Source organism: Phoenix dactylifera, chromosome 5 (assembly GCF_009389715.1).
Source record: "Phoenix dactylifera cultivar Barhee BC4 chromosome 5, palm_55x_up_171113_PBpolish2nd_filt_p, whole genome shotgun sequence".
NCBI lineage: Eukaryota > Viridiplantae > Streptophyta > Magnoliopsida > Arecales > Arecaceae > Phoenix > Phoenix dactylifera.
In genome coordinates this window covers 911,107-933,966 of record NC_052396.1, presented here as the reverse complement: position 1 = coordinate 933,966, position 22,860 = coordinate 911,107, and the positions used below count along the sequence as shown (strand labels likewise).

The window sequence follows — 22,860 nt, the reverse complement described above, 5'->3', positions numbered from 1 at the left end:
AAAAATTGAAAAATAAGTAAATCTAGCTAAGACGGATTGGTATACTTTATTGCCAGTTCTGTTTAGAATTGACTAAAATTGTCACGAACTGATTGAAACCTCTGAACTGGTCTTGAATTTGGATTAGGTTCAGCCAACTGTTTGTGTTTCAGTTATTAGTCCCATTATAGTTTATTTGTCTGTTCAATGCAGACTCTGGAGTTGCTAACTTGGATGTTGCTTGTTGACTTTAATCATGCAGGCTCTAGCTATCTTCTTTACTTGTTAATGCATCTTTAAGAAGTGTGTGACTGTGTTTAAAATTGAGACAAGTGATAAAGATTAGAGAAAATTATAGTTTTCCTGCCTCGACTTAGCCCGAAGTCCACGTAGACCCACTCTAGTTTAAAATTCTTTAATTGGGTTCCTCAAGTTACTTGTTTGAACCACTGTCATCCTTCCGTCCATCTCTGTTAGCATGGTCTTTAGGAATTGTATCATGTGTCTATCATGTGATATTCTTCTGACTTTTTTTGGACCAAAACACCCTTGGCATAGGGGAACCGAAATCACGTGACCGAAATGGATCAGAAAAGAGAAAAAAAAAAAACTCTCTCCCACCCCCCCCCCCCCAAACCATGTCCGCCACAACATTCACCTCTACCACCACCGCCTCTGCTACCACCACCCATTTCTCTCAGCCACCTTCACCCACCCCCTACACCCCACCCACCCCTCCCTCTCGAACATGCCGCCTCCCTGATTGAGCAGTGTCGGACTATCCGCCGCCACCTCAAGATCCACACCACCGTCCTTTGTGCTGGCCTCCACAACCACCCCATTTCAACTTCAAGCTCCAATGCTCCTACTCCTCTCTTGGCCTCCTCGACTGCCACAACATCCTCCAACCCTGACCCATCATCTTCTTCTAGATTGCCACCATCCACGCCTATGCCCTCCATGGCCTCCACCTCACTACCCTCCTCTCCTAGATGCTCTCCGTTGCCGTCATCCCCAACACTTTCACCTGCTCCTCCAAACTCATGGCCTAACCCCTCCAAGGCTGCGCCCTCTATGCCCACTGCCTTGGGAATGCTGGTGGAGAGACAGGAAGGTTACTACCAACACTAAATCAAAATCAGAAGGTTGGTACAATGAATTACAAACATAACAGAACTTGAGAAGTAAACAGAAAATGGAGTGTGTGTGATTTGTCTGTTTGAACTAATGATATATGATACATGGTATAGATAATGGTCTAAAGCTATGCTTCTGAACAGAAAGGTAATAAGATTTCAGCAACACTAACTGATGGCAAATATTAAGAGAGAGCAAATAGAAGTATGTGCCTAGATAGCACATTGAAGGAAAATGAAATTGAAAACAAAACCTGTTGCTACTGAATGGTCTCTATTCCTACCCACTTCGTAAAAGCAACCAAATTCATCCTACAAGGATCCATGAACTATAGTTTATGGTACATTTATATAGACTAGAGCTTATTTTAGAAGCCGAAAAACTGTAGTTAAGTCATGTAACCTCTCCAAATACAACATAATAATTGTAATAAAATTGAGGAAAAAGAATTGAGAATATTAAAAGAACAATCTTGTTTAGGTATCATAATAGATAAATTCTTATTTATAGAACAATGAAATGCCTTCTGAATAAAAATCACGTTAATCAAGCCTTCTTTCACTAACTTCATCAAACATATTATGAGCACTGCAACAAGAGGAGCAGGCTTGGCGCCACCATCTCTCTAACATGCTTTCCAATCTCATGGCACATGATGGGAAGCAACTTTGCTTGAACAACCAATGGGTACTCGGTGGCCTAGCAAGCAAAGTCAATGGTTTACATGGAGGGCTCTAAGCTAGGGAAAGGGAAGATGGATTGGGTGGAATAGAGGTAATCGAGTGGTGGAAGGTTTCAAGGGGGGATGAGGAGCTAAGGCAGAGATCATGGCCAGGGCAGTGGTGGTTGTGAGAAACTTGCTGAGGGGGACAGCAGCGAGCTTGCAGTGGTGTTCACGGTGGTGGTGGAGGATGCAGGATGACAGTGCCAACGTGGTGTTTTGGGAAGCGTGAGTTGCACACAGTCGAGGAATTGTGGGAGTCGTCCTAGCAAATCACCCTACCCTTCATCTTCACACCCTTCCCCACATTCACCCTCTCCACCTCATCACTGTCACCACCATCATCATCGATAATAGGCACCACTTCCACTTCGATGGTTATCAGACTCGTGCAAGGATGAGGGGAAGGGAGGTGGTGGGGGGTTTGGCGTGGAGGAGGTAAGGGAATAGATAAGATTTTAATGAAAAAGGAATAGAGATCCATGGTTGTTTCCAAACTGCTCGAGGGTGGCAGCGGCGGTGGTGGGATGAAGGGTCATGGAGGTGGGGTGGGGAAATCCAGCAGGGTAGCAGCGAATTCCAACAAGATGGGTGGTGGGCTTTGGGAGCAGCTAGAGGCGAAGCTTGGCAGCCATGGCGGTAGGCTTCACTGGTTGGCAAGGGGGAGAGAGGAGCTTGGGTTTTAAGGAAAATTTTGGGGTTTAAGAGAGAAAGGGTATTTATGTCATTTGGAATCTTGTTGTAATAGCATTAGGTGGCTAATTGGGCAAAGGATGAGATTGGGCCAAACGAGTAACTTGAGGGGACCCAATTAAAAAGTTTTAAACTCGAGGTGGCATGAGTGGAACTCTGGCGAAGTTGGGGGGTCAAACTGTAATTTTCCCTAAATATTAATATGATGAAAGAGTTGTATTGAATTTGGGGTTAGTGATTGTAAGATAAAATTTATGGAATTATTAAACTATATAATGTAATGATGACTCTTGTTGTAATCTGAAACTTCTTTTTAATGTGTGCAAAATGTGAATATCTTTGTTAATTTCTGACAAACTCGTACCTTATGTAACATTGTTTGGACAATACATCCTTATCATTTATTCTCTCTTTTTAGATTTCAGTAGTTCGTTGCTTAGTGTTTGAGTTACTAATTTAAAATAAGAATCTTTTTGCAGGATGTTACTATATCCCTTGCAAAAGTGGAGGAAGCTTATGAGCATGAGAAACAAACAAAAGCAGCAATTGAGGAAGCAATGCAATTATTGTTATTAAATGATCTTCAAGACACTGTTGATGCTGCAGATGAAGAAGATGAAAACAGATTGCTTCCAGCAATGAACAAGATCTGGCCTTACTTCATTCTTTGCCTCAAAAATAAGATATCGGTGGTGAGTTATCTTGTACTTTATTGTTGTGAATATTTTCAATAAAAAACTATTGCACTTTAATTTCTATTTCACCAGTGCCCAACTTTTGTTGAGATGGTCACAGTTTGTTCGGTTATGTTTGTCTAAAGCAGTACACACTTTCATTGTTTCGAGAAATATGGGGTTATTTACACACTTGCATAGCTGGATAGAATGTGCTCATCCTTGCACTTTGCTTTTTATTCCATACAAAAGTTCTTCAGCACTATATGACTGTTAGACTATGGGTTCTTGCACATTTATCATCCACCTTGACCCCATCTTTTCTCGAAGTAGACTATTACTGAATAAGGCACTCATGTAGAAGATCATAATCTCAATGATCATGTGTTGCTGATATGGAAGATTTGTGAACTTAAAGTACACAGCAAATTCATAATAACATAATTGGTAGACTATTAATCAATAAAGAGTATTTTGGATATTTTGCTCATATAGAAGATTGCATGATTAATGAACACTTAAAATACACAGGTAAATCATAATGACATTATTAATTGTTTTGTTCATAGGGACAGTGGCATGATTGAGGAACATTTAGAATATAATGTGTTTTTTGTAATGATATATTGTCCTTATGGTACACCCATGGTATGTCGTAACGTACCGAACCGGACAGTACCGGGCATACAGTACCGGTTCAGTACTGGTGGCGTACCAATCCTTGGTACGCCAAAAAAATTCTATACTGTACCATACCGATACTATGCTAGTGTGGCACCAGTACGGGGTCCGGTACTGGTATAGCGAACCTTGGGTACACCTAACAATTTTAATCTAAGTTAATTCTTTTGACTTATCGTATGTTTACTTTTAGCCCTTTTTTAGTTAATTTCTTGGTGCTCTGTCTTGCATCAACTTTCTATATGTGGTTTTGGCCCTTTGGCTCTAAATGCTCTTGATCTCGGTCCAGTCATTTTTGCAATGTGTGAAAAATACTCGCCTGCTGTTCATTAAGCATTCCCATATCTCTTGCTCCCAATCAGTAATTATTCTGTAGCCTTGAACTTTTTTGCTGGAATTACTTCTTTTTCCAGTTCATTGACTAAGAATTTACTTGGTTAATGGAGTTTTTCAGCCTTGTCCAGTTGTAGTTACACGTTGCCAACGTCATAATTCATTTAAACTCTGACTGCCATAGTGTGAAGCAGATTCTACGAAACTTTTACATGATTGCCTTCATCGAGACTGAAGATAAATGTTTATGAACAATGTATATCATGTTTGCAAATTTTGAAACTTGGTTATGTTTTTGGTTTTGGCTGGGCCAGGAGTTTCTATAATAGCACTTGCGGCAATTTTGTTTGCTTGGAACCCCCCTTCAAAAAAAAAGAGGGAAAAAGGTTAAAAATCATAAAATACATAGAAATTAAAGCAAAATATTGATAGCAATTAGAGCATCTTGTATTGTTTGGAAACTACAGGTTTATCATATATGGTAGCAGCAGTTTGACTCCTTTTAGAAATTGTTAAAAGATTGTAAAGAAATAGAAAGAATATAAGAGAAATAGAAATTAGAAAACATAGATAATAACTTATAAAAGGGTATTTTGCAGAAAAGTACGATTGATTGCTATTTTTACCAATATACATTGCCTCTATTATTTATTTTTAAAAAAATGGTCTGTTGCCATTTCTTCAAATGAATGCACACGTTTAGTCCAATGGGCATGAACATATTGTGACAGATGCATGCAATACTGGGTGATGAACATGGAAAATGTTATTAGTACTCATGTCTGTAGGAATATGATGGTCCAGTAAAGTTCAAAATATGGACTGTTTCCGGAGAAGATAAAAGGTGAGCCTTTTTTGTGAAAATGAAAATAGGGGATGTTTCCTGCAAAACTCCCTTTTTAAAACTATATCCTAAAATATAATTATTGTTTAAAATTCTGTGAGAAGTATTTGGGGAGGGACAAGGACAGGCTATTCACGTGTCTCAAAGGACTGGGATAACAGGTATTTGCAAGCTGTTGTAATCGAGATAAAACAGACTTAGTAGTGGTATATAGGGTTGATGATTGACGCAAGCTGTGAAAATAAGTGAGATATATGGGCACCCTTTAATTATGGTTAAACATCAAACAGTCAGTTCTTTCTACAGGATGTTTGTGCTATTGGAGCTTTTGTTTGATCTCTGTAATGCATGAGCTAATATTTAATGGGGAATGATGGAAATTTCCTGTATGCTTGTTTGTTGTTCCTCAAATGCCATATATACAGCTGATCTGTTAGGTGTTTCTTCCATTTTCTTTCCGCAAGATTTAGTACAACCGGAATCTGTTACTGTCTTCAGGCTGTCATCAGGCGATGCACAATTGTGCTGAGCGAAGCAGTTGAGATAGCTGGTGGAGATTTCTTCATTCGCCGATTCCATAGCGATGGACCTATCATTTGGAAACTGCTGATGTGTTCACCATTTCGGAGAAAACCCATACAAGCAAAAGATGAAAATTCATTACTTCTTCCATATAGAAGTAGATCTGGGTCCTCAGAAGAGCCAATGGCTGAGATCTCCAATCAGAAAATCCAGGTAGCAGTTCTGGACATGATTGCCAAAGATATCTTTAAATAAAAGGAGTGCCTCGGCATTAGGAACAGTTCTCAAGAAGGTTAGCGGCCTTGTAGTTGGGGTTGCTTACTGTGGTGGGACAGGTCTCCGTGATGCTTCTATAAAGGCGTTATCAGGACTTGCCCACATGGATTCTGACCTTATTTGGCTTCTTCTAGCTGATGTATACTACTCCGTGAATAAGAAGGATGTACCTTCGCCACCGGCCTTGGATCTAACTGGGATGTCTCAACTTCTGCCTCCTCCAGTGTCTTCAAAGGATTACCTGTATCTGCAGTATGGAGGAGCAAGTTTTGGTTTCGATGTAGATCCCTTGTCAGTGGAGATAGTGTTTAAAAGGATGCTCTCCGAAGTATTTACATGATAAATTGTACATATTCTGAAAGAAATGCACCATTTCTAAATGGTTTTGGTGTATATTCCATAAACTATTAAGTTGTTTTAGGGTTGTGACGTTCCCATACTAGGTGCGGTCTTTTTCGCAGAATGACAGAAACAACAGTATCTCATTTGCGACAAAACTAATCAGGGCCTGATTGTGGTACATGGGGCGGCTTGGTTTGTTTCTTTAAGATGTGGAGGATTTGTATTTAGAGGAACGCAGTTGCTCATCTCAGGCGGTCCGGGCCGCTGCTTCGACTTCTACCGTCGTTCAGGCAGATGTCTCCTGGTGGGAATTCATACATGACTCGTTCCGGTAGGACTGCATATTCGACTTGTTCAGCCGTTCTGGCATGCGGGTTTGTATTAGTAGTATACAAGTTAAAAATATTGCCTCTTTTTTTTTTTTTTTTGTTTTTGGCCATTATAAACCTAAATATCCAGAGATATCGATCAATATGGTACGAATATATTGGCAAATATTTCTTAAATGCTCCCCAACCCGTCCGATGAAGATGGGTTTGGTGGCGGCTAGTGGAGATATAAGTGATGGGGAGAGAGAGAAGAAAAGGACGCAGGCAAGGGGCGGCGACGGTGGATGGATGACGGTAGATCATCAGCGAGAAGCGTCAGCAGCGAGCAACGCCTTTCGCTTGCAGCAAGGGAGAGATGCATTAGGGAGAGCAGTCGCGAACGGGAACAATGAGAGGTTAAATCGGGGCATAATTTTTTATTTTAAGCATATTATGCTGAGTAAGCTGGATTTTGTGCAGTTTTAGATGGGATAAATCTCAATCGAGATAAACCGATACATCGGTTTGCCTCGGCATTGGCTACTTATTGATATGGTTGAGATATCGTTCCGTAAAAGTTATGTGTAGTTTTTGTATGGGTCTCTCTATAAATAAATAAATAACATAGCGTAGGTAGGTAGAATACAATAAAAAAAATAAAAAATTGAAAAGTGGGAGGGACAATTCCTCACCCTCCATCCTATCCCATACTACCAGGATAGAGCCAAGTCTCCAAGGTCCACCAATCTATGCTCACAGTAAGGCATTTAAACATGTGGGGTTTGTTTGATATGGAGTGATCATTTCAAAATTAAGGATGATGTAGATAGAGGTAACGTTGGTGGAGGTGATAAGATCTGTTTCTTTGCATCATGATGATTATATGTTGTAGTGATTTCAAATTACTTTTGTTTTCCAAATCACTGTCCAATCTAATAGTGGAAAACTTGTCTCTTTTTTTTTTTTTTTTTTGCTGAAAGGGGGGGGGGGGGGGGGGGGAGGGACAAGCCCACCCTAACGTAGCAGCCCCCACTGGGCCCTCATCTCATCATGAGAATGTTCGATGCGGGCAAAAATGACCATATGTTGGGTACCTCAGCCGATTTTACTCATACCCTCCCCACCCGTGGGCCCGGCTCGGTTATCCTTCTAGGCTCCGGCACGGACCCTTCGTGTGAGTACGTCAGATTCGGCACCACCGAGACTACCAGCGGACCAGTAGCCTTATAGACCCCGTGTCCGAGTAAGGAGCATCCGGTCTCCACAATTTAATCGACGCCCGCGCGTTTCGATCTCGGAACTACTTGGTTGGAAGTAAGGCTCCGTTCCACTAGGCTACCACTTTAGTGGCATGGGAAACTTGTCTTTGAGGTTGGCTATCCAAGATCATTGTCGGACAATAATTTTGGGCTAGAACTTGGAAATAAAAATATCTCTATCCAGTAAAAAAGAGTACAATATTATATAGATATTACATATATTATATTTATGCTATATATTATATTATAATGTATTATTAATCATATTATTTTCATATTATTATTTATTATAATAAATATATATATGATTATATTTTATATTTATATTATAGAATTATTATTAATTTTATCATAATAATTAATGTATTTTTTAATAAAATTAATAAATATATTTGATGGAATATATAAGAGGTAGTTTTGATATTATGGTTAGTGATTTTGGATTCTTATGAAATACTAAACGGAGTAGATATTTGGAGATTTTTAATCAATATCAAATATAATGATCTTATATCATCAGAGATAACTAGCTTACCCCTCACCCCCAGCATGTTAAGGCAACTATGCATGAGCTCAAGAATCAGTATTCAATATCTCCAGATTTCATAAACTTTGCCAGCAAATTAAGCATGTAATAAATTACCTGCTTTTGGAAGTTATGTCCAGTATGTCCCCCCCGATTCCCGACATGCTATGATCCCTAGGAAGCCCTATAGCTTAAGGCAAAACTTACAAGCTTCTCACTGACCTCAATTGTAAGCTAAATTCGAAAGACAAAACTCAACAGGAAAGTCGGCTATAGGATGAAAACCGCTTCAATGTTGTCGAGCCGGAGAATTTTGGATGGTCAGGAGACTAATCGATTGCGAAAGAGCATCGAGTGGTTTACTTGAAGCAGTGAGTGAACGAGTGGACCGTGGCGAGTGGGCTGGATTTTTTTTAGGTCGCGAGCCGTATCGGAAAAAGAAAAATATATTGCGAGGCCGACAATCTGAGTTTATTGGAAGCTTGATCTAAAATTTTCGAAAAATTCGCTTTTTTATGATTACAGTGGTAATAATCCGGCAAAAACACGTTAAGTCGGATGGTAGGCTTCAAAATTGGAGTCACACATAAATGGTAAGAATGCAACAATATCATACTCCAGTTTTGCAAAACATGCATGATTCATTGTCTTTGCCCCTCAAGATTGTGTTTCTCCGGGTTGGAGGGAAAAAAAAAAAGAGGGCCATTTTGCATGATCATGACGGTAAAACTTAGCAGCCAATCAGTTAACTTTTCAACGGTCAAAGCTCTGAAGACTATGACCATACATTTCATTAAAAAAAAAAATCAAAACATATACCAGTCGGTTACTTGGGGATCTGAAGCTGACTTTTTTAATCAATCAACCCGTTTATATTAGACGATAGTCTCCATGGGTCCTCCACCTTCATCTTATCTATCCGCTGATGCGGTGCGCGGAGTCCAATCAAACAAATCTTGTCCGTTCAATCAAGAGAGCTGTTCAATCTCTAGGGTGGCGGTTTCCGGGTGAGCCTATCCGCGTGGCATGCGGTGGATTAGAAGACCATGCGAAGAAAGTCCCGACAGCAAAGCTGGAAGTAACGCACGCAAGGGGGTTTTGACTTTGGGTGCTCCAGTGGTGGGTGACCGGAGAAAACGGCCCCCTGCCCGCTGGCACGTGGCGGTTAATCTCGGGGGCGGATTCTCGGGCGGGTGATCGGTTTCTTGCCCCGTCCTGTTCACGTCGCATTTACCCCGTACGGTAAAAACTAGTAATAACCTAGTAAATGTGGTGGGCAAAGTGAGAGAGAAAGAGAAGAAAAATAGAGAGAGAAAGGCAGGCCATTGCCTTTGCCTTTGAGAGGAGGAGAAATAGTTAAGGGTGTGACAGGGAGGGAAGAAGGAAAGAAACCAAAGGGCCGGTCTGCAAGCAAGCAAGCAAAGCAACAACTGTGGGCCGGAGAGAAGAATTATAAAAAAGAAAAAACCTTGGGAGAGAAGAAGATAAGAAGAAGGGCTTCCCCTCCCCACCCTTTTCCCGAAAAACGCCAACAGAGGTATTTATTTTCCATTAACTTTTTCCTTTGTTTCTCCTGTCCCCACTTTTTTTTCTCTCTTCCTTCTCTCCTTCTATTTTCTTTTCTCTCTTGACAGCGGCTCCCAGATCTCCCTTCTCTTTTTCTCTCTTTTCACTTATTTCATGATCGCTTCTTCTGTATATTTCTTTTCTGTGATTTAGTTCAAGTCTCGGATGCAGCGGCGGTCATGGGATAAGGAGAGTGATTGATATTTTGGATCATCTCGATTTTTTTTTTCAGTATTATTTTAAGGGGGAGGAAGAGGAGGAGAGGAGTTGGGATCTGGAGGGAGGGAAGTAAGGATGTATGGAGATTGTCAGGTGCTGTCGTCGATGGTTGGAGGCGGCGCCGGAGCGAACGTCGTCTCCCCCGATTCGCTCTTCTCATCACCGATCCAAAACCCCAGCCTCGGGTTTTTGAGCAACATGCCCTCCTTCCACCCCTTCTCCTCTATAGTCCCGGTCAGTACTCTTCCTTTAAATATTTTCCATATTTTTTTTCTTTTATAATCTTCTAAAATGGTAAGACGTGGCGAGGGAGGGGAGTGTAAGCTCGTGGTGGTTTTTGGTGCGGTGCAGAAGGAGGAGGAGGAGGTGATGGTGATGCGACGGGGAGGGAGGAAGGAAGAGGAGATGGAGAGTGGGTCCGGGAGCGGACACGTGGACGGAGTGAGCTGTGGCGAGGAGCAAGACAACGAGCAGCAGCCGGCGCCGCCGCCGGCGAAGAAGAAGAAGCCGGTACCACCGTCACACCGCTCACCAGATTCAAGAAATGGAAGCGTGAGATTTCCACCACCACCTTCTCCATCTCCTCTCTCTGTCTCTCTCTGTCTCTCTCTCTGATTTCTCCCCTTCTACAGATTTCAGAAGCTTTTTTATTCCTTTCGTTTTGCTTTCTTTAAATAAAATAGAGAGGAAGAAGTGTGGTTATGTCTCAAGTTTTCCTAAAGACTTGGAATGACGTTAAAAATAGGTTATTTAAAGAATGTCCACACCCGGACGACAGGCAGCGGCTGAAACTAAGCCACGAACTTGGCCTCAAACCCCGCCAAGTCAAATTCTGGTTCCAAAACCGCCGGACCCAGATGAAGGTACGCAATTTACCAACCCCTTCGCACAGAATTATTCCATCATACGCGTTTTTATTATTATTATTATTTCTATATCCAAAATATTCACACGCACGGGCGTCCCCCACGTGAGAAATAAAAGGTGTCTTATTTTTGTTTGGTTTTTTAATCGCTGATGGTCGTGTTTTGTGCAAAACCAAAAAGGCGCAACAAGATCGGCAGGGCAATGTGATGCTCCGGGCGGAGAACGAGAGCCTGAGGGACGAGAACTTCCGGCTCCAGGCCGCGATCCGGAACGTGGCCTGCCCCAACTGCGGCGGACCGGCCATCCTCGGCGAGATGTCCTTCGACGAGCACCACCTCCGGATTGAGAACGCCCGCCTCAAGGAGGAGGTAATGACCAAACCCCGGAATTACCCCACCCCAATGCCGTCGCGTGTGAAGTGCCCGATGCGGTTCCAACGCGATCCCAAACCTCACAGCTTGCACACGTGTGCTCGGCATGTGCACCAACTGAGACGCGTGCGAACAGACCTTACTTCAATCAACATCACTTCTAGTAAACAACATCTATGTTCTTCGTACCGTAACCTCATTAATTTGTTTAATCTATGTCACCAACTCACCATTTGACCTTAAAACCAGTAAGAGAGAGAGAGAAAGATAAACGAGTAATAGTGATAGTTTTTTTTTTTATAGCTCCAAAAGAATAAACAAATTAAATTTAGCACTTGTAATACATAGGTTTCTCCCAACATATTCTAATGATGAAATTAGGGCTGAAATTAGATTGAATATTAGTATATATATATATACATATTTATTTTATTTGATGAATATAAATACAGACATGGATGTTAGTCAGGTGCAAAAATTTATATCCATATTTATTTTAAATGGATACGGATACAAATTAGATAATTAAATTTTATAATCAGAGAATCAAATATATTACTAAGTGGATAATAAATTAAGTTAATAGCATGCTAGTATGATCATTTATCTTTCTTAGTTTATGAGTGCTATATAAAAATAAATAGGGTTACAAATGGAATCAAATATTAAGATGCAAATCGGATAGTTATCTATCCATGTCCATTTTTCTACGAGGGATATGGATATGGATATAATGTTCAAATTTTTATCCATATATGGATAGTTTTGGATATGAAAACAGATTCGAATGGATATTATTTGATCTACTTTCACCCCTAAGTGGAATGATCCATCTATAGTAGCATTCGATGATTATTGGTGTGAAATTTCTTCCGATAATCCCAGCAATATCAATACTTCACCGCTTATTCTTCATTATTCAATTTCTTTAACTTCTAAAAACTAATGCCCCAAAAAGTCCGAATTCCACGAATAATAAGTTATTAAAGTATATATGATTATATATGGGGTTTTTTTTGGTACAGATTATATATGCTTTAGATGATAAGTTTTACTTACTTTTACTGCAGCTGGAACGTGTATCTTGCATCATATCACGATATGGGAGCCGGGCAGTGCAGCCATTCGGACCGGCGCCATCTCACCTGCCATCGTCCCTGGACCTCGACATGGGCATATCCTCGAGGCACTTCAACGGGCACCCCATCGCGAGTTGCACCGATAGAATCCCTGCGCCTGCAATCTCTGACGGCCACCAGCCTTTCTCTGGCATCCTCATCATGGACCATGACAAGCCATTGGTGCTCGATCTTGCAATGACTGCCGCCGACCAACTCCTTAGAAAGTGCCACACCAACGAGCCGCTCTGGGTTCGAAATGGCAGCACTGCTAACGAGGTCCTCGACTTGGAAGAGCACTCGAGGATGTTTCCCTGGCCAATGGATTTGAAGCAACTCCATGGAGATTTTAGGACCGAAGCTACCAGGGACACCGCATTAGTTGTAATGAATAGCATCGCATTGGTGGATGCCTTCTTAGATGCTGTAAGTTGAACCTCCACAGCTGTTTCTTTTCATTGTTTTTCTCTTAATGTATTCAGTATCATGTGATATGATGTCTAATTTTCTCTGCTACATGACGTCTTTTAGAACAAATGGATGGAACTATTTCCTTACATTGTTTCAAAGGCCAAAACAGTTCAGGTTATAACTCCTGGTATCTCTGCCCATGGCGATGGATCCCTTCATCTGGCAAGCTCCCATTACAGACTTCATGAATTTATACTTAATGAAAAGCCTTCCGTGCTAATTATCCGTTCTATGTGCTTGTATCTTGTACTTATGGGCAGATGCAAGCAGAGCTGCAATTCCTTTCTCCCTTGGTGCCTGCACGCGGAGGCTTACTTCTTCCGGTATTGCCAACAGAATTCAGAGGGGGGGACATGGATGATTGTTGACTTCCCTGTCGATGGCTTCCATGATGGCCATGGTATGTCCTTCCCTCAGTACAGGAGAAGGCCCTCCGGCTGCGTCATTCAAGATCTGCCCAATGGGTACTCTCGGGTATGTCTCCCAGCTTGTTTCTATTGATAGTTGATCATAGAAACTTATTCTTAATTTCAAAAGGGATAATATAAAACTTTGGAGAATTAAGGCTTAAGATAGAATATGTGAAATATAGTCAGTTGAAAGTCTCGTATCAATGTGACCGTAAACAATGAAATATTTGATTTTGCTATAGACATTGACAATGTTTATATACGTGCATAGAGTGTTGAGGATCATGTGTGAGATTTTGTCCCATGTAGGATAATTAGTGGGAGGTTGATGGATTGATATAGATTGAGTCCAAAACTGAATAGTTTAAGCTTTTAGCTAGGTTGAAATGATTTTGACTTGTATATCAAAGCCTTACTCTTAGTTGGATTCAAATTTTTCATTTTCTCCTAGCATGTGGTATCAAAGCCACTGAATGACGATCCAATATGCTGAGTGAGTGTGGCAAGTGAACTTTCCTATATGGGCATGTATTTAATCTTATATTGATCATTAATTATGCATTGGGAAAGATCTTGAATATTTATATAAAATCAAAGAATCCAAATGGTATCCAAAAATATCTACTCATATCTCTTATAGATTAGGGAGAATTGCAATACGGGCCCATTTAGGGCTTATCTGATCGTGGTGTTTGTAACTAGATGTTATTGGATTCAAACCTTTCACCTTAGTAAGGATGCTAAGGCCGAAACGAGGGGAGTATGTCAGAGCCCGTATAGGCATGTATTTAGTCCCACATTGGTTGTGCACTGAGAAGAATTTGGATACTTATGTAGGACTAATGAACTCAAATAATACATTCTGGCTAGCCTTTTTAAATGAGATCCTTAGTTGTTATAAATATATTAAAGCGAATCAGCTTATTGTCTATGTGGATTAGAAAAATTTTTAGAATGGCCTTATTGTAGAATGGACCATAAACTAATCGTGGTGTTTGCGACTCGATCCTTGTGTTGGGAACCCGCCCATGCCGCTGATATTTCAAAAATTAAATCAGGTGGCAGCGGAAGAGGCATGTGCGGGATCGACGTTCATCGCATGAACGTTGTTTCGAGACCTTTCATAATTAGGTAAGAATTAAAACCTTTAAAACTATTAGGAAGATCAGATCTTCACCTTGCGCGGGTAGATGATCACCGCAAATCTGAATTCGTGGTTTTTGGAAGAGGGTTCGCTTGAAGCCGTTCAAATGTCCGGCCTCTACGGGTATCCACACGAAGCAGGATCCGATCCAAGCTCTCTATCTCACCGGGGTGCTAGCTCCCTTGCAGAGATAGCTTTGATGGCTGATGTCCTCTCTTTCAATCAACTCTTGATTGCACTTGAGAGGAGAAAGAAGAAGGATGAAGATGGGAAGAAGATCAAAAGCCCCTGCAGCCTTCTTCTCTTTTCATGCGTTGGAGCCAAGGAAGAAGACCAAGAGGAGGGAGACGCCTCCTCTTCTTTTCCCTTTGCTGATGGCGGCTGAACCAAGGGAGGAGAGGGAGAGGGTGGCCACGTGATGGAGAGGAGGGGGATTCATCTATCAATTAGGTCAGCCCCCAAGAGTCCTCCTTTTATAACATCTAGGGCTCCTACAAGTTAGGAGCCCTTGATGTATTACCAAGAGGGGCGCCGGCCCCTCTTGTTGCCGCACCAAGAGATCCAAGGAGGAGGGGCGTGAGCCCCTCCCTCTCATGTTGCCCTAATCCTCATCTAATGAGGATTGGGAGGCCCTAATGTGGTTTAGCCTTAATCCAATTAGGCTTAGCCCAAGGGTGAACCAATTTGGATCCAATCTAGGCTAGTCCGAATCCAATTAGGACTTGAATGAACCATGACTCAATTGAACTCTTCAATCCTAATCCAATTAGGAGTCATGTTGATTCATTAGATTAATAATTAATTTAGACTTAAGGAATCCTAATCCAATTAGGATGTATTTAATTTTAGTCCTAATCCAATTAGGACTTTATTTGAATCCGAAGTCCTAATCCAATTAGAATTTGTAGGAATCCTACTCCAAGTAGGAATCCAATTTTAATTCAAAATTTCTAATCTCATTAGGATTGTAGGAATCCTATTCTAAGTAGGAATTCCAGTCCTACTCCAACTAGGATTCCCAGTCCTAATCCAATTAGGACTCTAGGAATCCTACCCGAAGTAGGATTTGTGTTTAAGTCCAATTAATTAATTCCCTTTGTTCATTCTTCAACTTCTTATCAATCAAATTGATTACTTGTGATTCCTAATCACGATTTCAACCATCGGATCGATCAATACTTCTAGTGTGTGTGACCCCATAGGTTCTATTCTGACTGGTAGTGAGATATATTGTGATCTCTATCTCAATATTATTGAAAACTCCTTTCAATGGGTTGGAACGATTCCAACTCAACTCGTTAGGGTTTATCGATCATCAAGATAATCCCTATGAGTCCCACCATCCACCAGTGACACCTAGCAGCATGTAGTGGCTACCCAGCAGAATGGAATGATGAACCTCTAGGTGCAGTTAACGTGTGATACAGTCCTACTATCGTGGATCCCTACAGGGCGGAGGTCATGGACAACTCGTCAAACCCCATCGTCTGTCATATGTCAAGATTTATTCGACTTGAGTTCGCTAATGGAAAACTCTTTTTCCACTTTATATTACTGCCCTGGCCAAGGTCTTAGAACTCAGTCTAACAAATCACATAGGATCACTCCTCTTCTATCAAGGTCGATAGATTCCTTATAGGTGCATACCCTACTCCTACAGTGAACTTACTACAGCCAATCTACACTGCATGGACCCATATGGCTAGAGACCATGTATGTGTGCAGTCAAACTACAATAACCTCACTGTGAGTAGCCGAAGCACCGCAGGTCAAAGGACCAGTCACACTACTGCAACATCAAGCAAGTCACTGACGAGTGGATAGACATCCAAGTGACTTCTTGTCTTGGTCACGCTCAGTACCCTTGTTCTCTAACAAGCACCTGCACTATCACTTCAGTGTCCCTACACTGTGGACTCAAGTCTCGTCCATCCAGAAGAAAAGTGATCTGTGCACTGATCGGATCGATCACCGTCCTCGTGATGATCCATTGATCAGGAGCATTTAGAAATTAATCACCAATGATACATGCCTTAAATTCTCAACTCTTGAGAATATGTATCATCATCTTATTAATTCCTTGGACGATTCATAGACACATAAATAATATGAATGAAAAGATGCCTTTTATTTATTCAATAATAAATAGTCAAGTACAAAATTATGTCCCTAGAATCAACAATGTGTCAGCCAAATTGGCTTCTAGGGCATACATCTAACACCTTGGCCTAGCAAGAATGCCAAGTCTTAAATTGGAGGGAGTATGTGAGAGTATGTGTAAGCATGAATTTGGTCCCATATCAATTGTGCACTGGAAAGATCTGAATACTCGTGCGAGAATAAGGAACCAAAAGACTATATTTCAACTAGCTTTTTTGGATGACGTCCTGCGTTATTGCAAGAATTGGTAGCTCTTGTGAAGAACGACAATATTTGAGTTGATAGAGATAAGTCATGGTGGTCACAATATGCTGAGTGGGTGCGGCAAGTGGACTCAATAGAGTAAGGCAGTGGATTTAAACATGGGCTTGAGAATGGTTATCGAAAAAGCAGAATTTTGCAGGGTGCAGTTAAATATGGCTCTTAGAGAGCAGATGACTCTTGGGTTTAAACGATAAGAGACTACAATGAAGTTTTGGTCTTATAGTGAGCTAGAGTGGTAACTCTTATGGGTCTAAGTGGTAATACACGATGGTTGAAGTTTGGCTCTTGAAGTGTAGACTCTTGACTTGGAGTAGTAACACATCGTCTATGCAAGAGTAATGGGGGGCAAAGCTTGATTGGAGAGTTGTAGTGGAACGAACTCTAGGAGAGTTCAACTGGTTGGAGAATGTCGAGATTCTAGGATCACATGTAAAATTTAGTCCCATATGGAATACTTAGTAGGAGGTTGATGGATTAGTATGGATCATTGAGCTCAAAAATTAACCATTAATTCAAGCGTTTAAGTTGAATTAGGTTCTGACTTGCATATCGAGGTCTTTTCTTGGTTGGACTCAAATTCTCCATTTCTCCCCAGTATAGAGCTCATCCTTTATTTTTTGCACTATAGTTATTGAACACCAATGTTATTGGTGGATATGTTTCTATACCAAGTAGAAAGTAGAAATGCATGTAACAGTACTCAGCAGAATACATGAAATGTTGCAAATGGAGGAGTAAAGACCGTTTTTCCTTTTTTATGAAATCTCGACACAAACATGATAATGGCTATGTCTAACTATCTAAGAGGTATATTAATATCATATTAAGTATGATACTTGGCTTAATCTGGCATAACTGCAGTGCATACTGATTTTTTTGAAGGGGGAATTCAATTTTTTAGGCAAATTATTCTTCACATCAAAGATGATAAAAAGCTTTTCTTATGGTTATCTAAAGCCTATAGTTTGCTAGTGGTATATCTAATATTGTTAGGCTGAAGTTTTTGATTTGTAGGAATAGTTAAACTTGTCTAATATAAAAATGAAATTTCAATTGCAATAATCTGAAAAATAAATTTCGTTATTTTGTTCCATAAATTGGCTATCGAACTTTTTTTTTCTTCTTTTGAGGACCTCTTGAATGTGAATTTCTAGTTTTTATATGGAACTAGGTGTTTCCCGCTAACTAAGCCCCAACAAAGAACAAATAAATAAATAAATCTAACACAGTTACGTGCATGTATACATCCCTCGATTCAGTTGAAGTTGAAGGAAACGTGTCATCAACAATGATCATTGATGTTAAAAACCATCGACAGGAAGTTTTTCCATTCATTGAGCGAAATGATGTAAGTTTCTGTAATTGGAGAAAGATTATTTATAAACACATGATCTGTTCACTTCAAAGACCGGTTTTAAATCTCTAGAATAACGTCGGGCTTCTCATTTATGGTTACGACTTAGTTAGATTGATTCTAAGGAATCAAAGTCATATATACCAATAATTTCCAATAGAGATGTGCGACTTATGGTATGATAGCTTTTCACCTGGACTGGCAATTTGTGACACTATTGAATCATCAACCGAGATTTACCTCATCTTTCATCCTTTTTATGCCATTTTGTATTTGTTACTTTTTTTTTGGGGTGGTGTTTTGAGGATGCAATCATACTAGCACTGATGCATCAGATCCCATCAGAATTCTGCAGTTAAGCATGCTTAGGCGATGTTTACCTTTTTTTTTTTTCTTCTTTTCACCCAAAGAATTCGATATGCTTACTATACGTGAAATCGGAGTACAATTAAACAACCAGAGAATATCAAACCTAATGCTATTTATTTGTTTTGGTAACAGAACTCCAATGCTATTTTCTTCCTGCAGTACATTATGAAAGCATAAGAGGTATTGGAAGGTATCTCTTGCAACACTGCTTAATTATTCATCTTTATTGGACAGGTGATATGGGTAGAACATGCGGAGGTGGAGGATAAGCCACTGCATCAGGTTTTCAATCAATTTGTTAGCAGTGGGATGGCATTCGGAGCAACACGGTGGGTCTCAATCTTGCAACGACAATGCGAGTGGCTTGCAAGCCTCATGGCAAGAAACATCTCTGATCTTGGAGGTACTCATCCTCTAAGGCCTAATCTTTGATTAGATATTTATCTTGATATGTGATAATATGTGGATCTTCTAGTATTATGAGATAAACTATATTATGTCCATCTCATCCATGTCCTTGATCATTTCAGTTGTTCCCTCCCCGGAGGCAAGAAAGAATATGATGAAGCTATCACAAAGAATGATAAGAATCTTCTGTGCTAGTATCTGTGCCTCTGGAGTCCAATCCTGGACAGCGCTGTCTGATTCTTCTGATGACACCATTAGGGTGACCACTAGGAAGAACACAGAACCAGGCCAACCAAATGGAGTAATTCTTAGTGCAGCTTCCACAACGTGGCTTCCATTTCCACACCAGCAAGTCTTTGATCTTTTGGCGGATGAGCAGCGCAGATCTCAGGTATAAAGATTATGATCTCCCTGGTTTGGTTTCAATTTAAATTATGTAGGATTACATTTGTTTGTTTTAAGGCATGGGTTTGCATTGCAGCTTGCTCTTTCCAGTGGAAACTCATTCCATGAGGTGGCTCACATTGCAAATGGCTTACATCCAAGAAATTGTGTTACTCTTCTGCGCATAGATGTGAGTTTGCATATTCCTCAGACAACACATTGCCATTGTAACTAGGTTATTTTGCCAACAAAGTATAGGCTTCTTAGAACATAAAATAAGACAATTACCTAAGCTTTATTCCATAAAATGAGATTGACTATATTGTCCTACCTAATGATCTTAATGTGCCTTCAAATCTTCTACATCATATAAGGTCCAATTCTTGCTTTAGTCATCTCTAAATCATCTTTACTTGGATCTATCATGTTTAAGGCTCGGAAATGGGTAACTAGTAATAGGAGAAATATAGTTCGTAGTTAGATGGTTTTGATAATGTATATTGTTATGCTGTTTCTTGGTCTAAGAAGAGGGAGAAAAAGAGAGTCCACAGTTTCCTTTATGATCTCCACAATAACACATAATTTTGCTAGTTTAATGGTAGTTTTGCATAATATAACATAACGTGCCTATAAGGAACTTCAATTGCTAACCTTAGGGAGAAAGTATGAAGTTGAAAAGTTAGATTCTAGTCTTGTAGATGCTTAAATGGCTGGTGCCATCATCAGTATATGTCATTGAAAGTGTCGACCATAAAAATTCAAGTCCCTTGGAAGCAAAAAAAATTATCCTCAAAAGTAAGGGGGGAGGAAAAAAAGAAGAAGGCTTGATATCTTTTTACTTATTTTCTTTTTTCGTATGTGCCGTATGTTTTCCCTTTTTCTTTGATATCTCAAGTCTTAACTTTTCTTGGATGCATATAATTGATTAGAGTTTTATCAATGTTAATCTTATTTGTTTTGTTTCTATTCTTTGCAAGCGATCATTACTCCATGTATACTTCCACGTGAAAGAGTAGACTATTCGTAAATATGAATCAGTTTACATATTCTTCCCTAATTATCTTTACACCCATGCAAAGACGATTTCTTCCACCTGGAAGCCAACACCATACACTCGTACACCTTCCATTAATCTAAACTTGATATGTTTCTAATTCCTGCATTCTTGCATGCACGCAATTGCGTGGATTGCAGGCTGCAAGCAACTCATCTCAGAACATGGAGCTCCTGCTGCAAGAAAGCAGCACCCATCCTTCCGGCGGCAGTCATGTGGTGTACGCGACCATTGATGTTGATGCTGTCCAAGTTGCGATGAGCGGCGAGGACCCATCCTTCATCCCCCTCCTCCCCACCGGCTTTATCATCTCGCCCGCCGACCCACCCACCACCGGTGCCACCGATGCGCTCCCCTCTCCTTCCACCGACGCCGGTGCCGCCAGCTGCGGCAGCGATGGGTCTGCCACCGGATGCCTCCTTACAGTCGCCGTTCAGGTGCTGGCGAGCACAGTCCCGTCTGCGAAGCTTAACCTGTCGAGCGTCGCCGCCATCAACAACCATCTCTGCAACGCAGTGGAACAGATCAGCGCCGCTCTCGGTGCTGGGGCCAAGGCCGAGCCGGTCATCGCCTTGCTGCAGCAGTAGTCACGAGAAGGATTACAATGACTTGAACCCAGTAGAAAATGACTGGAATGCCCTTAAGATTTTAAGGGCATTCTGGCCATTTATCTGTGGGTTTTGTCAAATCTTCGCTTGTGGACTTTTAATCTAGTTATTTCAGGAGGGCATTGTGGTCTTTACAGTGCGGAACGGAAGGGCTCGGGTTATCGCCAGCTTAGGGCAGGGAAGAGAACTGCCATGAGAACATTGAATGTAGGAGTCCATGTAATAAAGAGACAGAACGAGAGGCATAGTAGTTTTAGTTGGGATATAGTTAAGTAGAAGAAGAAGAAGAGAGGTGGTGGAGGGGAGTCAAGAGCGCACCAGCCGTGACCCTTGCTCTCTGGTGAGATCCAAGGATTTCATATTGTGCGATCTGGTCTCACCAGGGAACGAGGGTGTTGGTTCGGGAATTGACTTCTTTTTTGCTTGCTGACAGCCTCTGTAGGCTGTAGCTTACCCTTTTAGTTTGGCTTGCCGTAACTATTTTGGCTGGTTCCAAGTTGCTTCCTTCCTGTCAAGTTGGATTGGTAGTTGGGGTCTTAATGCTTCTGGAATTATTATGACCATTTATGTTGGGTCTTTAATTATTTCCCTTACTTCGATTCCTCTCCTCGGTTTTTGTTATGAGAGGACCTCCTGTACCAGGGGAATGAATCGATAGCCCGGTTTGGTCCCGGAGAGAATCATATCGAATACTGATTGCACCTGGACATGGCAACATCTGATCTCTCTCTCTCTCTCTCTCTCTCTGCGTGTGTGTGTGTGTGTGTGTGTGTGTGTGTGTGTGTTGGCTCTGAGGAGGGAAGGGGGCCAGTGTAATCGCTGGTGGCCGGTGTAGGGTTTGGGTTTGGAAGGAGTCAGTGAAGATGGCAGTGGGTCCGGATAATGCATGATCTGCGGTTTAAAGGCCTAGAAGAAGCAGGAAGACGGGACGGGAGGAGAAGGCCAACCGTCTCATTGGAGCTGAACATATCTTAAGTAGCGGAAATATCATGTAGAGATTCCTCTTTGAACTGGTAATTACTTACCAGCCTTTGAGCTACAAGTTTCACATTGCGAGTGCAAACTAATTAATGTGCAAAAGTAAGAGGTGGGAAAATATATTTTTAGGTCCCTGAGTAGATAATAATTATGCAATCGTTTAGTTTTAGGTCCCTATCCTTGTGCACCGTGAATATGTATGTACAAAATGGATGTGCAATACTGGTATACGGTGTGCAAAACTGGCATAGTATGTAAATAGATACAAGTGTGTGAAATACTAGTGTAATTTTGTGCAAGACTATATGTATGAAGATCGGGAGTAAATGACATAAACTAAAGGGTTGTACTAAATTTTCTTTCAAGATTGTATTAAATTTGCTTTGATATAAGTTAGGATGAGTTGCTAAATGAAAAATTATCAAGAAGTCTCCAAGTAGATTCACATATTGGTCTCTATTCTACAAGTACCCCATTAAGTTGACATATTCTACCAATTTGATGTTGAGGGGGAAAGGATATCTTTAGGCACCTAAATGAATATTTAAGAACCTAAATAACACATTCTGTAGAAGGGACCAGGTTTGCTGATTTCGTAAAGTGTTGAGGTAATGGAAGGCTTATTATTTACATTACTACTATAGGGGATAACCCTAGTCCTAAGAATAGCATGCAGCATGTTTGATACTAGTGTAGAAGCCAGTTTAAAACATATAGAAAAATGAACAGAAATGGCGTAAGATTTGGGTGTGCCAAAATTGGGGGGCAAAAAGAGAAAAAGTAGAAGAGGTTTCTTTCTCTTCATCTGCTCCCTTTCAAA

At 40.8% G+C, this 22,860-nt stretch overlaps 1 protein-coding gene and 1 pseudogene across 1 annotated transcript in view; both read left to right on the top strand.

Annotated features, from left to right (window-relative positions):
• Positions 1 to 6,357, top strand: part of LOC103717130 — a 29,235-nt gene extending 22,878 nt beyond the window's left edge. The window contains 3 exon segments of the mRNA XM_039126389.1: positions 3,010 to 3,222; positions 5,561 to 5,821; positions 5,823 to 6,357. Of these exon segments, the coding sequence (XP_038982317.1) occupies positions 3,010 to 3,222; positions 5,561 to 5,821; positions 5,823 to 6,200 (852 nt within the window). The 3' untranslated portion in view covers positions 6,201 to 6,357.
• Positions 6,358 to 9,860: 3,503 nt separating this feature from the next.
• Positions 9,861 to 21,769, top strand: LOC103717099 (annotated as a pseudogene).
• Positions 21,770 to 22,860: the final 1,091 nt, after the last annotated feature.